We start from the raw sequence: 16512 nt of genomic DNA on the forward strand, positions 1-16512 counted from the left end.
TAGAAACATGAATACAATTTTTATTTTACAATTTGAATTAATCATTTGAAATTTTTTATTTTTTTGCTATGACATTCACTCAATTACATTTTAATTAAGGTGGTCTGCAGAAGTTATTTTTCTTTTAGATCTCCTGGTGATTTTCTTATTTACCAAATAAATGACTGGAAATAAAAAAATAGAAACATGAGTAGTAAGACAAATAAGTATAGACAGACATGCACGGATGAATGAGTAGATGAATAAAAAACTTTCCCTCATGCACACATCGAACAACGATACATGCCGTAATCAACTCATTCCACACTAGTTAATAAGTTCTATGTTAACTCGGGCCTGACTAAAATTGGTACCACGTGTTCCAGAACATTCGAGAACATTCGAGAACATTCGAGAACGTTTAAAAGATGTTAGTCTATGGATGGGGAGGGAGGAGCAGACGTCAGTTAATGTTTCTTTCAACAAGGCGGGAAAGATCGATCTGGTAGGCGATGCGACGTTGCTTTATTGTATACTTTTGTATATTTATGTTTATATGCCTGCGTTTGTATGTTTGCTTTTGTATTTGTCTGTATGTATTTGTGCAAGTTTGTGTTTCATTTCTTTATTTCTGTGCACCGATGATTTTCATTGTGTGTGGAGTCGATTTAATAAGAGTTTGTTAACGTTGGATACACGTGTTGAAACGTTGTTGTTGTTTTCTGTAGTATGTTGTTAGCACAACAAAAATGCTCACGTTTCTGCTGCAAGAAACTCCGCGTACATATTTGCCATTTATTTACCATTCAAAATTTTCTCACATTTCTGCTTCAACCTACTCACTTGACAGTTCTCCATCATAAAATTTGACAAGTGAAATTTTTCCGAACTTTTTATATTTTCAAACATGCATCAATCAATAAGAAACTCTGCGAAACATTTTGTATAGGAGCATCAGTGTAGAACTTTGTAGAGCAGACAATAGTGACCGGTCATTGATTGTTATTGATTGCCGTGCAGATGTGATGTTGATTAGACGCTGAAGATTCAAGCTGCCTCATTCAAATGCAATAATTTTTCTCGAGTTTTAAAACTTTTGTTACGGAAATTTTATCCTGAGTAAAAATTTTTGCTTCTGACAAAATTTATTATATATTCGTTATTTATGTGTATATGTTGTTTATGTCATGTGTCTCTTTTAATGTGAGTGTGTCTAAACTCAATTTATTGTTACCTCGATTTTACAACTGTAAAAAATTAAAATAATAAAATAAATAAAACAAAATTATTTCGGAGAATTTCAGAAAAAACTCTTATTAGGTGGCATTTGTTAAAACGGCTGTTGAACCTGCTCTCTACCGTGATGACTGGATTCGAATGCCAAAAGATATCTCCTACTATCACACGCATTAAATGTGTATCGCGCATTTAGCTATAGTCACATGCACTGTATGTTTGTGTGTGTGTTTGTTTGTGTGTGTGTTTGTTTGTGTGTGTGTGTGTGTGTGTGTTTGTTTGTTTGTGTGTGTGTGTGTGTGTGTGAGTGTGTGTCTGTGTGTGTGTGTCTGTGTGGTAGGTATATGTGTGTATTGTCGACGATTTTTTTGAGAATTAATTGAGAAATAATTGGTGGTAATAATAATAATACGAAAAGCAATAATAACAAACTAAAAACAATAAACTAAAAATGCCGTCAAGGATAATTCTGAAGTTTTATGATTAAATTTCATCGAGATTCTTAATTAATAAAGCGATTCGGTGTGTCGGCGATTGTTTGTAATGGTAGTGGTGGTGACATGAGAAAGTAGTTGTATGAGAGAAAAAAGCAAATGTGTGTATGTGTGTATGTGTGTGTGTGTACATATGTGTGTATGCACGCGTGTATGTGTGTTTATGTGCACGCGTGTTGTGTGTTTATGTGCACGCGCGCGTGTGAGCATGTGTGCGTGTGCGTGCATACATGTGTAAAATTGTATGTAAATATATATTTTCATATAGGTAATAAATTATATTAATATATATATCTGTATATACATACAAAGAGAAATATCTCTTGATACCCTCGATATTATGATTTTATTGCTACGTTAATAACAATGACTGAATAAAGAAGCTAATTACATTTTTATGATAATGATGTTGTGGTTGTGATAATGATGCTACGGTTCATGATTATGATGCTTTGGCTTTATGATAATGATGACGACAACGATGATGACGATGATAATGATGATGACCATAGATTTGAAGACAAAGATAAACTCATTGAGAAAAATGATTAATATGATTTCTGTCAACACATTATATATATATATATATATATATAAAATAAGATTATATATATATATAAATATATATATATATATAATATAAAATATATATATAAAAAAATATATATATATATGACATGATGTATATGATAATAGATATATATTTATATATATATGAGTGTGTGCGTGTATGTATTATATATATACATATACTGATAAACTATATATAGTATATAATATATAGAGTAGATTTGAGTGTGTTTATGATCCACTTATGAGTATAACGAAAGTGATAATAACGTATGTGATGTTGTGAATGTTAATTTATATATATATATATATATATTTATATATAGAGAGAGAGAGAGAGAAAGAGTGAAAAATAAAGAGAGAGATGTGTGTTTGTGTGCGTGTGTACGCGTGTGTCCGTGTGATTAGCATGCCAGAAAGTATGACCTCTGTGTAACTAGCAGCATGCTTGTGTGTGTGTGTTTCTGTGTGTGTTCTGTGTTGTTTTTTGTTGTTGTGGCATTCGTGTTGTTGTGTGTACATTTATACGCATTGCCCTCTGTATGTTTGATTGTATGTGTTGTTGTGTGGCGTTTGTATGTGGAGAGCTATGGAGATGTGGAAAATATTGGAAGTTGTTATCAAGTTTGTCGTGTGAAGAGCTTTGATGTGAATGTGGTGGTGTGGGTGTTCGTGTCTTTGTTGTCGCTACTCATACTATCTTGCTACAATTTCCGGTGTCGTTGTTACTGTTTGTGATGTCGTTGTTACTGTTTTTGTTGTTCTTGTTGATACTGTTTCTGATGTTGTTGTTACTATTTAGAAGTTGTTACTATTTTGATGTCTTTGTTATTATTTTTGGTGTTATTGTTACTATTTTGATGTTGTTGTTATTATATTCGATGTTGTTGTTACAGTTTTTGTTGCTGTTGCTGTTACTGTTTTTAATGTTGTTGTTGTTGATGATGATGGTAATTTATGTTGTTGAGGTTCTGCTGGTTGACGTTAATGTTCTTATCTTTGCGTTATTTTTGTTAATACTTATTCTCCAGTTTAGTCACTTCAGCCTTATCTTATTAAGCATAGTGCCTGTCATTTCTTTTAATTGTTGTTGTAGTTAAACGTCATTCATTCAAATATATATCTCAGTAGTTTACGTCACGCCACAAAAATTTACAGTTTTTGGCCCACCCCCCACAAAATAATGACCCCTTACGTCAAATTTTCAGCCCCCCCCGCAAAATGATGACACCCCCTACGTCAAATTTTCGGCCCACCCAAGCAAAAGGATGACCCCTTACGTCAAAGTTGTCTAAATCTTCTGCATTCTGTATCCATTATTCTAATTTTAAATGTTCTCATTCCTATTAATTCTATTGTTACTTAAATAAAAACCAGAAAACTGAACTCAACCGGTCACGCTGATAAAGTTACACAGTCCACTAATCTTTAGTAACATCAAAAACAACAACATCGACAATAATATCAACAGCATAACATCAACAACAGCATGGCACGAACAACAAAATAGCATCAACAACAACATAGCATTAACAACAACAACAACATAGTAAGCATCAGCAAAAACATCATCTAACAACAAACTCAACGACAAAATCTATGGCATGACAATTCGTCACACTTGTCAACTTCCTACTTGTACACGTCATCTCGTAACACAATGTACACACTACACACGTGCGTGTACATACATTTACGCATAAATACAAAACATATTTTTGTATACAATACCCTACTTAGGTATACACAATACATGCTTTTGTATGCAATGGGAACGTTTATGTATAACACATTCATGCAATACATTCGTGCGTATTATAACCGAATATGTACATAAATGCAAACACATACAATTATTTGTATCTTTTTATACATAAACCTCTATGTACATTTGTATTTGTGTACTACACATGAATTTGTACTGTGCAGATATAAATGTTTGTATCATTCGTATGCGTTCTATTTGCTTTTGCGGAGGCATTCTACAATATTTTAGAGGTTTCATTTAATGTATATATACAATACATATATAGATATACGTGTGTGTATGTTTGTTTATGGGTAGCGTTTATGTGTGTGTGTTTGTGTGTGCGTGTGTGTAAACACGTAAACAAAATTGTAACAAGACCATGTATATATACAAATATGTGAAAAATGTGTGGATGATGAATGAGACTGATTGCACAGCACACATACACAAATACCAAAATACACAAAGTTCGCCCGCTTTCACATTTTGTACAGGAATACCATTATGTTATGTATAACTGAGTGTTCGTGTTCAAGAGACATACATCATCCTCTCTTGTCAATCGTCGTGCTAGGGGCATTCATGAAAATTTACCTAAATTTTTTATTCAATTATTTATTCATTTATTTATTTAAAAATTTATTTTAAAATTTATTTATTATTTCGCTAATTCATAAACTCATTATTTTATTTCAAACAGTCTGCACTTAATTAACCGCGATAAATCAATTAATCTATTAATTATATTTTAATGAATTCCTCCAATTAAATGCTAATTAAATTGAATTAAATTAATGCAACGATACGCTACGACGAATGACCCCGTGTTGTATATCGCAATGACAAACTCAGACTGAAGTAACTGATACGCGTATACAATACAATACAATCCAGGAAACATAATGCAGACACACACACACACAGACAATTTTTTCATTCAATAAGCCATACACAACACACATACAACAAATACACTCACACAACAAACACGTACGCGATTGCTTAATACAAAAAGATACATTCAAAATGCTCAAAACGAACAACATACACACACAAAACGCACATACAAAACTTAAAATACATCAGAGAGAGAGAGAGGGAGAGAGAGAGAGAGGGAGAGAGACGATTTTTCCATTCAACGATCCACTTGAATTTTTATTTTTATGGCATCACGTGCCTTGGCTATTTATTTACGAATAGATTTATTAGATTATATTATTTAAGAAAGACAAATTAATGGATATCTATTGATAATATTAAAATATTTGTCTACTTAGCTATTTTCCAAATGCTTTAAAAAGTCAATTTCATATGACTATTTTGTCTATAATTTTTCAAACTCAGTATGTGTGTTCGTATGTCTGTGTATGTGTGCTTTTGTGTATCTACTTTTATGTGCCCGTGCGTTTTTGTGCATGTATGTGATAAAATGTTTTAGAAATAAAATAAAGGAATAAATAAGAAGAAGATAATAACATTTGGACGATGGAGCATCAAAAGGATTGATGTATTTTGGGATTTGAACAGTGGGATAGCATAAATCATGGATTAATGTTCATGGACATGTTAAACATGTTCATGGACCTTTTTGGTTTTTGTTACATTTTGACTGTAATTAATTGTTTTATTATGAATAATAATAGTATTTATTAACATAAATGAAAATAAAATTTTGGAAAAAAAATATAAATTGTGTTTGTTGTTTGGTCCACTGAGAATTGCTGAAAAGTTGTAGAAAAATATTATTTATCAAATTTTGTGGTATCAGATGTAACGCGGTTGAAGTTTAATATTTGTGTCCATTTTTTTTAACTAATACAACTTTCGTACATGCATTTTAATAGTTTAGAGTGCAATCTTACAAGTCTAAAAGCCAAAACACAATCTCTGAAATAATTTGCAAACAAAATTAATTGTAAGCCAAAAAAAAACTAAAAAATACACTTACTAAAAAATATTGTAACCAATTTTGAAGTACTTCAGATACAAACACGCGAAACGCACGCCTGCAAACTATTAAAAATGTATAAATTAAAAATTGCGCAGATAAAACTAAACATCAGTTCTCAAAAGTGCAACACATGCACACGCACAACCAAACAAACATCTACAAACTTATACCCAAACGTACTAACACGAACGTGCAAAGTAGAAACAAACAGATGGAGAAATACTCACAGATGTTAACACACTCACAAAGAAACATGTACAAAGACAGACAAATACGCACGCAGACATACGAAAAAATGAACATGAAGACATTTCGACACAGACAGACGGACAGACAGACAGATGGATCCGTGGAAAGAAATGATGCCTAATGTGACAGGAGATCCCAGATGCCGGCATCTTGTTGATGATGTTACGGCAGGCAATGTTATAGTTCTGTTATTATGTTGTTATTGGGTTGTTTCGCTAGAAATCGCACATTATTTTCATTTCTTTTCTTGTTAGCGTGCTGTGGCTTTTTTTCATTTTGTTTGAGTTTTGATGTTTTGTTGCGTTGTTGCAGTTGCAGTTGCTGCAGTTGCTGCAGTTGCTGTTGTAGTTGTTGTTGCAGTTGCAATATTTTACATTTAGCAGCAGCAACATCCCGCACGGCAAGTTTCATATACGCTGAGCCCATCAATAACGTAGGTGACTCAACCGCAGGGAGTACGAAAACGCATCAACTCCAAATAAAATAATAATTGTCGCATCAATGAGTTTACTGACAGATAAATTAATCAGTAATATTGCCAACCAACAACCACAAATAACAACAAATAACAAGCCTCACAATAACAACCCCAACATTCAAAACATCACAAATAGCAGCAAAACAAAAGACACAGCAGAACGGGCGTCGTTAACAAACGGATGACAAAAATGGAAAAAAATCATAAAATGACGTCATCAACCAACGCAGCAACTATGGACGTGACGTGTCGATGATGTAACTCAATATATACTCTGACTGACCCCTGCCTGCTCGTTTGCTTTGCTACTTTGAATGTCTCTATATGTCAGTCTATTTATGTACCTTTGTATGTATGTGTGTATGTATGTATGTGTGCATGTGTGTGTGTACATGCATGTGTAAGTGTGTTTGTGCATGTGTTGGTTGTCAGTTTTGTTGCGCTTTCAATTATTCATCTATTTATATGACTATTCTACAAAACTTTTTATTAGTTCTCTATTTTCAACTAAATTTCTATTTCAGACTATTTTAGTTCGATGTTTTGTTCTTATTTCTATTAGGTTTTGTTTTTTCTCTTTCTCTCTTTCTTTCATTCAATCTCTCTCTTCCCCTCTTTTCCTTTCTTTTTCTGTTTCTCTCTCTTTCTCTCTCTCTCTTTCTCATTCTGAAACAGTCGTCACGCCGTGGTTACAACCATGGTAAAACGATGACGAAGATGATGATGATGATGATGATGTTAATGATAATGATGATGACGATGATGACGTTGATGATGATGATACCGATTATGATTTTGATTAATGCTCAACTTTAATATTTTTTTCACACAGTTGCAAGATAAAAATTTGAAAAAAGCTTCATTATTATCAGATTGAAATGTGAAATTTCTACAGAGATAGAATTAAAAACCCCAAGTGTAACAAACAATACATACATACATAACTACAAACATACATCCATACACACAAAGTAACATACACGCATACAGATGTATATATACATACATACATACAACATACAGATATACACATACATACATCACAAACGCATACATAAACAAACATATAAATACGCACATTCACATAAATATACGCACATACACACACATAAACATACATGAACGTTCAAAAACACATACACAAGAGTATACAAACACACACACACATGAGCACGCATTTTCATACACATCAGTGCAATCGATGAGTTATGGCACGTACAAAAGTAAAGTTATCTCACGATAATTTGGCACAGCAAAAGAACAAAGAAAAAAATAGAAGATAACAAAATAAAATATTTCTCTACATACACCTTCCCGAAGCTAATAAACAAAAATTTGTAGTGGACACTTGCATTATGTACTTGTTCATAAATAAACACTGATGTATATGCTTTACAGGAAACAAAAAAATATTTGGTATACGTTCACTTCTGTATTATTCCTTTTTGTATGCGAGTGCGTGTGTGAGTGCGAGCGTGTGTGTGTGTGTGTGCATTAGTAACTTGTGTGTGTACATCTGTAAGTTAATACCTAACTGTTGATTGTTTTGATTAAATCAAATCAAACAGCAGCAACCGTCCAATCAGGCATCATTGTCAGCCATTTTGATTGTTTTTATTATTTTTATTTTATTCATTTAAAATATAAAAATATAAATATTTTTTAATTAAAATTAATGTATTTTCTCTAAAAATGTCGAAATGATAGTGTGATGTGTGTTTGTTTGAAAGAGGCTGTATTGAAAGTTTTAAACGCAGATAAGAGGATGATTTATTTATCTACGCATTTTAATTTTACGTTTTGCACGTTTGTGTCTGGTGGGCTTCATTCATTCATTCATTCATTCATTCATTCATTCGTTCGTTCGTTCGTTCGTTCGTTCGTTCGTTCGTTTCTTCAATCATTCATTCGTTTCTTCATTCATTTATTTATTCTTCTTTTATCCATCCATTCGTCTATTTATTCATTCACATATGGTCCATCCATTCAATAATTCGTCTTCCATTTATGCACATAATTATTTATCTGTTGTTAATCGATATTTTTGTTCTTTTATTCACTAATACATTCATTCATGCAATCAGTCAATAATTTATTCATTCACTAATTCATTCATTCATTTACATATTCATTCATTTAATCATTCATTCGTTTTTCATCTGCTGAATTGGCGCTGTAGATATTTTTTTCCAATATACCGTGCATTAAATATTTAAATATATATTTTTTAAATTATTTCAGTAAATTAAAATTTTAATAAAAAAAATTATATTTTAAAATTGAGAAAATCTTTTAAATTTAAAATTTTTCAGTAAAACTTGAAAAAAATAACTCATCAAAAATGAAGATGATGGTGGTGGTAATAATTTTATCTTTCATTTTATAATCGAAATTTAAATTCCCGCTGTACCAAAAACATGTGGATATGGTGCTTGCATGTGTGTGTGTGTGTGTGTGTGCGTGATGTGCGTGTGTGTGTGTGTGTGCTTGATGGCATGCATACCTGTGCGTGTGATGTATGCGTAAATTTTATGATAATGTATATGTTTGCTTAAGTGGCAGTTTTGTGTGTGTGTGTGGTGTGTATGTGTGCGTGTGTAAATGTGCGTGCGGGTGTGTGTATGTGTGTGTTTTTGTTATTCTAGTATCTAAGTAAGAATCACCTTAAGTGTCTCTGTCTAATTGTGTCTTGTCTGACTGAAGAGCAACCTAATTTGAGTTGAACGAATTGAAACTTATGTTGTAGCATGTATTATGTAGTACATGGTGTGTATTGTGCTTTGTGCTAATGTTAAGTACTGCATACATAATAGCGTTTGAAGTTGTTCTTGTTATTTAATAGACATTGTACTTTGTAGCAGTACTGTAGAGTTCTCGCATACTTCACTGCGTGTTATGATGTTAATTGAACTGCCAAAAAAATCTAATTAAAAAGAAAAAATATCTACCATTAAACTACTGCTACTCACGTCACTACAGAAACACTTGATCAATCATTCACTCATTCCTTCATTCATTCATTTATTTATTCACTCACTCATTCTTTAATCGCCCACCACACACACACACACACACACACACACACACACACATTCACTCGTTCATTCAGTAGCAGCGCAACTCATTAGCAAACTCGCCAAATCAGCATTACTTAATAAAATCATCATCCAACGAATGCAGCACTTTTGATGTTAATGGCCTCTATAATCCTCGTGGCTTGAATATATTAAATTATTTTTCATTCAAAGTCCAATTTTATTTTAATTCTTCTTTAGATTTCATTTCATTCTCGATAATAATTTATATTAATCTTTAACCATCAAGATATGTATATAATTTCGCCTATTTTTTTTAAAGATATAAACAACATTTTTCTCTTTAACTTGTCCAAACAAAAATATATTTATAGAAAATAATTCAAGCAAATAACACAAAAACAGACCTTTGATTCAAATAAATAAAAAAAACGTATAGTTCCTTTACTTAATTAGTAACAGACATAATAATTAACGAAAACATCTAGAAGTGTACAATACATACACACACACACATACATACACACACACACACACATACATACATACACATACACACACGCATACATACATACACACATACATACATACATACATACATACATACATACATACATACATACATACATACATACATACATACATACATACACACAAACAATAAATTTAGAAAGTAAATATATAGAGCGTAGATACAGTCATCCTGCTTGGCTTGCCATGATTTAAAGAATTGAGACGAGAGGGTTGTTTATTTTGGTGCAATTCTCAAGGAGATTATTTAAGGATGTGAGTAAATTAATCGTAAGCAAATCTTAAAACAACCGTACGTGTGCACGCTATCGCGTGCACAAACATTATCACATAAACGTGTATGTACGTGCATCGTAGATACAGCCAAAACACGTACTGAAACTTGCACATACAAAAGCGTACGCACATGTCTGCATACACAAACGCGTCAATCGTACACACATAACTATTCGCGTTTAGAAAAACACTACATTGCACAAATATAAAAACAAACTTTACCCTTCCTGAAGGCAAGAGGAGCACACAAATGCATGTGTAAACACACAGGCGTCAATGCAAACATCGTCACACATGACATGCCAGGACGTCTCGAACAAACGCACTTACACAATTACACAAACACACATGCAATCTCACACTCACACAAACCAGCAATAATATACACGTCAACATAGATGCATACACATTCTATTATACAGACTAACCTCTCCCCATGAAATGTTATAAAAAGAACTGAGGCAAACACCAGGCAAAAAACACGCCTAGTAACAAATAAACGTAACGCAGTGCCATGTAGAACTCTTGTTTATTATTAATATATACATCTGGGCTCTGGAGTGGGCAAATGTTTGTATTTATGTCTTTCTGTATGTATGTATGTATGTGTGTGTTTGTGTACATATTCAAATGTGTGTGTACACTTGTGTGTGTACACTTGTGTGTTTGTATACTGTACGGTCATACATAATGCCTTCATTTAGATGCATTCCATGGCGATGGTTGCTTCGTACATCTTTTTATTTGCTGAAGAGTGCAGTGAGGTGGGAAGTTTTTTTCTTTGACCATTTACATGCCCACCACACCACACCACACCACACCACACCACACCACACGTGTGTGGGTGGTGTATGTATGTAGGTGGTGCTAGTGCGAATACGAGCATGTGAAGACAGCGTACACTCGTGAATGTAGTGAACATCAATGATTATATACCTCTACAAAAAGTACAATTACCAAAATAATAAATACAATGATGGATGTATTAATTCTAACAAAATGTAGGCATACAAACACACACATACACATACCAACACAAACACATACACGCATGCAACAAATAACACACGCACGCATAAGACACACATACAGAAAGAAACACTCACAAACACACGTGCATCAATATACCAACATGATTGGCACATTCCGGTTCAGACAAAAGATTATAAATAAATCAGATAGAGGGCGCTCTAAGTTTTTATATTAAATTTCAAAAGAGAACCACAGCACTAGGCCGTTGTTTAAAAGCAAATGCATTAAAATGTGCGGTCTCTCAATTAATTTATGCAACATTCGCTCCTGCAGACGTTGTATGTGAATGCATCCGACAGATTTGTATTTGTCTGAATTTTAATTGAAAATTTCAATAAAACATTAAATCATAAGATGGTTAAAATGCGAATAATTTATGCTTTGCCATTTATATTTGGCAATAATAACAGCAAGTAATAATTTTTAAAATAACATTAGTATAAATCTTAATAATAAAAAAATCTGATGTGTCGGGCGAATTATTTGCACGATTTAATAAAACGCGAGCACGTTGTGAGTTCTCGCCAACGTTGACAAACATCGACAGACAGACAGACGGACGGACAGACAGACAGACGGACGGACAGACAGACAGACTGAAACGAGGAATCTTCACGCGGATGACAGAATTAGACGGACAGGTTTGACACTCGCAAGATAGAGAGAAAAAAGAAATAAAGATAAAATAATGAAGATAACATGGAAATATACATTGAGGAATATAAAGAACGATTGAACAAGAGAAAAAGAAGAATAATAAAACTAAAACAGCAGAGACTATAAGAGAGAGAAAAAAAAAGAAAGAGAGAAGGGAATAGAATGATGGATGAGTGAACACGTGATATGAACACGTGATGCGAAGACACAAGAGAACATTGAATAGGAAGGCAAACATAGAGACCTCCATTTATCTATTCATTGATTTGTTTGTCCAGCAGAAACAAAAAATGTTTGTTGTTCAATGTTGTTTGCAAGTACTTATGCGTCTAGAAATATGTCACAGCGTCTAGGTGCGTCTAGAAATGTGTCACAGTCAATATGCGCACGCGCCATCTCACGAACAAGTTTCAGTGGTGTGTCCTACTCGCGCTGACAGGCACTACAGTAAACACGCACCTACTCAAAAAAAAACAACAATTTGTTTGCACTTGCTCTTAACAAAAATAAATAAAAAATAAAAAAGACTTAATAAGTGGTAAGTGATAATCATTAATGACGTATTAGTGTCTATAAACCAGCAATGCAATCAAAAAACAGAAACAAACAAACAAAAATACAAGCACACAACAAACAAGGAAGAAGGGAAGAGAGAGAAAGAGAGAGTGAAACCTAGAGTCTACATTACAAAATGATGCATAGGCAGTCGTACGCATGTACTCAGCGGAATTAAAGTTATTTCCTTTTGAAATAATATTTTACACTTGAACGTGACTGAGAAATTATTTTCAAAAACTATTCATCTGCCATCGATCACCAGTGGCGTTACAATAACTCCAATTGTCATTCTCACCACCAACATCATCATAAACAACAACAACAACAACAACAACATCACCAACAACAACGATAACATTAAAAACACCATCAACAGTTACATCGACAACAACCACATTTTAGCATCACAACAACATCAATTCATGACATCATTTCGCATCACCGTCAGAACATCATTCTGACATCATAATTTATATCACCCCATATATACGTAATCATTTCGTCATCACCCCATATCAACATTATCAACAGACATATTATCACTGACATCATCATTCAACAAATAACTTGCTAATCTTCTCAAATCAACAATAAATTCATATTCAAAAATGGTAATGAAATGTTTTTTTGATACATTTTAACCACTGAACTCAACACCACACACACACACACACACACACACACACACGCACGCACGACACACGCCACAAAACTAAATGTCGAAATTTAAAAAACAGGCGCTATATAAATTACCAATTATTGGCTACGTTTAAGTTTGAACATTTAGAACTGGATCCATGGATAGAAGGATCCGAATTCTGAGTTAAGAATTGTTTGGTAAGTACATACATCTGTGTGTGTGTGTGTGTTTTTGTGTGATGTGTATGGTGTGTGTGTGTGTATGGTGTGTGTGTATGTGTGTGTATGTATGTGTGTGTGCGTGTGAAGTCAGCGAGCTAGTGCATTTCGTTGTGTCTCAGTTTTGTGGTTTCATACCGCTTAGTGAACGACGTATTTACTAGTTGACAATTTGGATTTTGATATGACAATTTAGACATTTTTGTGTTGAGTGTTGAAAATGTGTTGAGTGTTGATTTCATTGGCAACAAAAATGAGAAGATACTTAAATAGAAAGATGATAAGAGATTTGTTGATATGAAAGTACAAATTTGGTATAATTTCAAGCGATACGAAATGAAAAACAATAAGAATTGTTTTTTTGATATAAAAAAAAGTTCTGAATGAATGTAAACACGTAAAGAAAAAATTTCTCTCCCATTGAAAATCATGCCAGGAAGTCATCTTATCATCGATCATTTAGGGTTCAGTCGACTATCTCAAGTGTCCATTTGAATTAAAAATATTATCATTTATGATATTTAATGATTGAAAATAATCGGCATGGAATGTTTTGCGAGAAAGTTTCCATAAAATGCAACTGTCAGGTTGTAATAGACATGCTACCCTACCATGCACGCACATACAAATGTATACATACCATATATAAATGTTGACGCAACACAAAACCGTTCATACCCAAGCACACGACTACACACACAAACATGCACATACACTTATGCATACATGTATGCATACATACATCCATACATACATAACACGTATGTACCATACACAGACAATTTGAATCCATGTTTTTCATTTTGGCTGAACACATGCATATTTTGTATTGAAATTGTGAAATTGTACACCTCCACGTACACACACAAATACACACATAAACACACACACACGTTGTATACATCCACAAACTAAAACATACACATGTTTAGCAACTTCAAATAGTAAGAAACAAAGTAAAAACAAAAGTTTTAAGAAATGTGACCAGACCAGACATACGCACACATTGCCTACGTGCACACGTATTGATGTGTTGTACAGCACATGTACATTGATGTACAAGCATATTGTACACATCTGCCGCATGTAGAATACCTGAAGTGTTGTTTTTTTTACCATACCTGTGTGTATACATTGTACGCAAACATTTTTTAAAAATTAAATTTGTTTCACGCATTTATCATAAATACAATACAAGGTACAGTTTTGTATTTTTATCAATTGCATACTAAGTACAGTGCAAGTTTAAAATAAAACGCCCTATGCAAAACTTTGTACTGAAGATGTTCACATTTTGAGTTTATGTACACTAGCGTACGGTTGATTGAAAATAATTTTGAATGAAAATAAACAAATAAATAGAAATAATGTTTATATTAAGGATGCCCGCTCGTACTGGACATTAAATATCACGTGTGGTGTTGTTGTTATGTTGTGTTGTTGTTGTTATGTTGTGTTGTTGTTGTTATGTTGTGTTGTTGTTGTTATGTTGTGTTGTTGTTGTGTTGTTGTTGTTATGTTATGTTGTTGTTGTTATGTTGTGTTGTGTTGTTGTTGTTATGTTGTGTTGTTGTTGTTATGTTGGGTTGTGGTTATGTTGTGTTGTTGTTGTGTTGGAACGAATGCTCGTATAAGTAAATAAACATACAGTATATACCAACATAAACTAAACTAAACTAAATTAAACACACACACACACACACACACACACACACACACATATATATATATATATATACACAAACACAAACACACACACACAACGATGTATTCACACCCACATACATCAGCGCATATTGTTAGCATGTCACGATACATATGTGTGTATATTTTTTATTTAAACACTTCAAAATCAAATCACTTTTATTCAATCAAACAAAACAAAAAAGCATGAATGATTCGGAGACCAATATATGTGCAATTAGTTTCAACATATTTAGTCCGTATTTTTATATATATCTTTAAATCCTTCATGTAGATATTTAATAAAATTCTGCGCTATATAAATATAGTTGCTGATATATAGGAAAGATGTGTAAAAGTGAAAAGTATGTAGAGGAAGGTAAGACGATATTGACAATTGATACGATTCTTCGGTTGAGTACGTGATTTGAATCTGCTTAACTTTTATGAGATTATTTATTATTATTATTTCTATGTTTCCTCATTCTTCGGTTTTAAATTCTGTTGACCTAGCCAACGTAGTAGGCATTGATATGTAAGGGATCTCTATCTCACTGATATCTATGGGAATGAAGACGGTTTTTCGATGTTTTTGAAGCCGGTTGTGTTGAGAAAAAGTTGTCAGGGGGAAGTATGCATGCATATTTGCTAATGTCTTAGGTTGCATGACGTAAGGTATCAAATTATTGATATCTATCTATCTATCTGTGTGTGAGAGAGTATGAGTATGTGTGTGTGTGTTTGTTTGTATGTGTGTGTGTGTGTGGTGTGTGTGTGTGTGCCGAGTAAAACAGTTTTGAAGTTATGAATGACAAAAATAAAATTTGAGACTTTTGAAATGTTCAATTGTGTTATGTTAAAAATGTTGCAGTTGCGTCAATTCATCTCAACGTGGAATGGATGGAAAATTATTTTATAGACTGTTATTTATTTATAAACTTTTGGCGGTGATTGATTTATGTGGGCAGTTTTACATTAATTTTGATGTACAGTTAAGACGGTTAGCATAGAATGCGCGTTTATTTTATATAATTGCGAGTGTTCGCCATTGGCTCTGTAGGTAGATATTTATATAAAAATTATAATAGAATTAAAATGGTTTCAAAGATATTTATATAAAAATTATAATAGAATTAAAATGGTTTCAAAGATATTTATATAAAAATTATAATAGA

At 32.9% G+C, this 16512-nt stretch overlaps 1 protein-coding gene across 1 annotated transcript; it reads right to left on the reverse strand.

Moving 5' to 3' along the window:
- Positions 1–13579: 13579 nt before the first annotated feature.
- On the reverse strand, positions 13580–16004 carry HELRODRAFT_168484 (hypothetical protein; the record flags this gene model as incomplete). Its single annotated transcript, XM_009014336.1, has 3 exons — positions 13580–13647; positions 14669–14775; positions 15847–16004. 3 exons carry the CDS (start codon positions 16002–16004, stop codon positions 13580–13582), a joined length of 333 nt encoding a protein of 110 aa, XP_009012584.1.
- Positions 16005–16512: the final 508 nt, after the last annotated feature.

Source organism: Helobdella robusta (genome assembly GCF_000326865.2).
Source record: "Helobdella robusta unplaced genomic scaffold HELROscaffold_13, whole genome shotgun sequence".
Lineage (NCBI taxonomy): Eukaryota > Metazoa > Annelida > Clitellata > Rhynchobdellida > Glossiphoniidae > Helobdella > Helobdella robusta.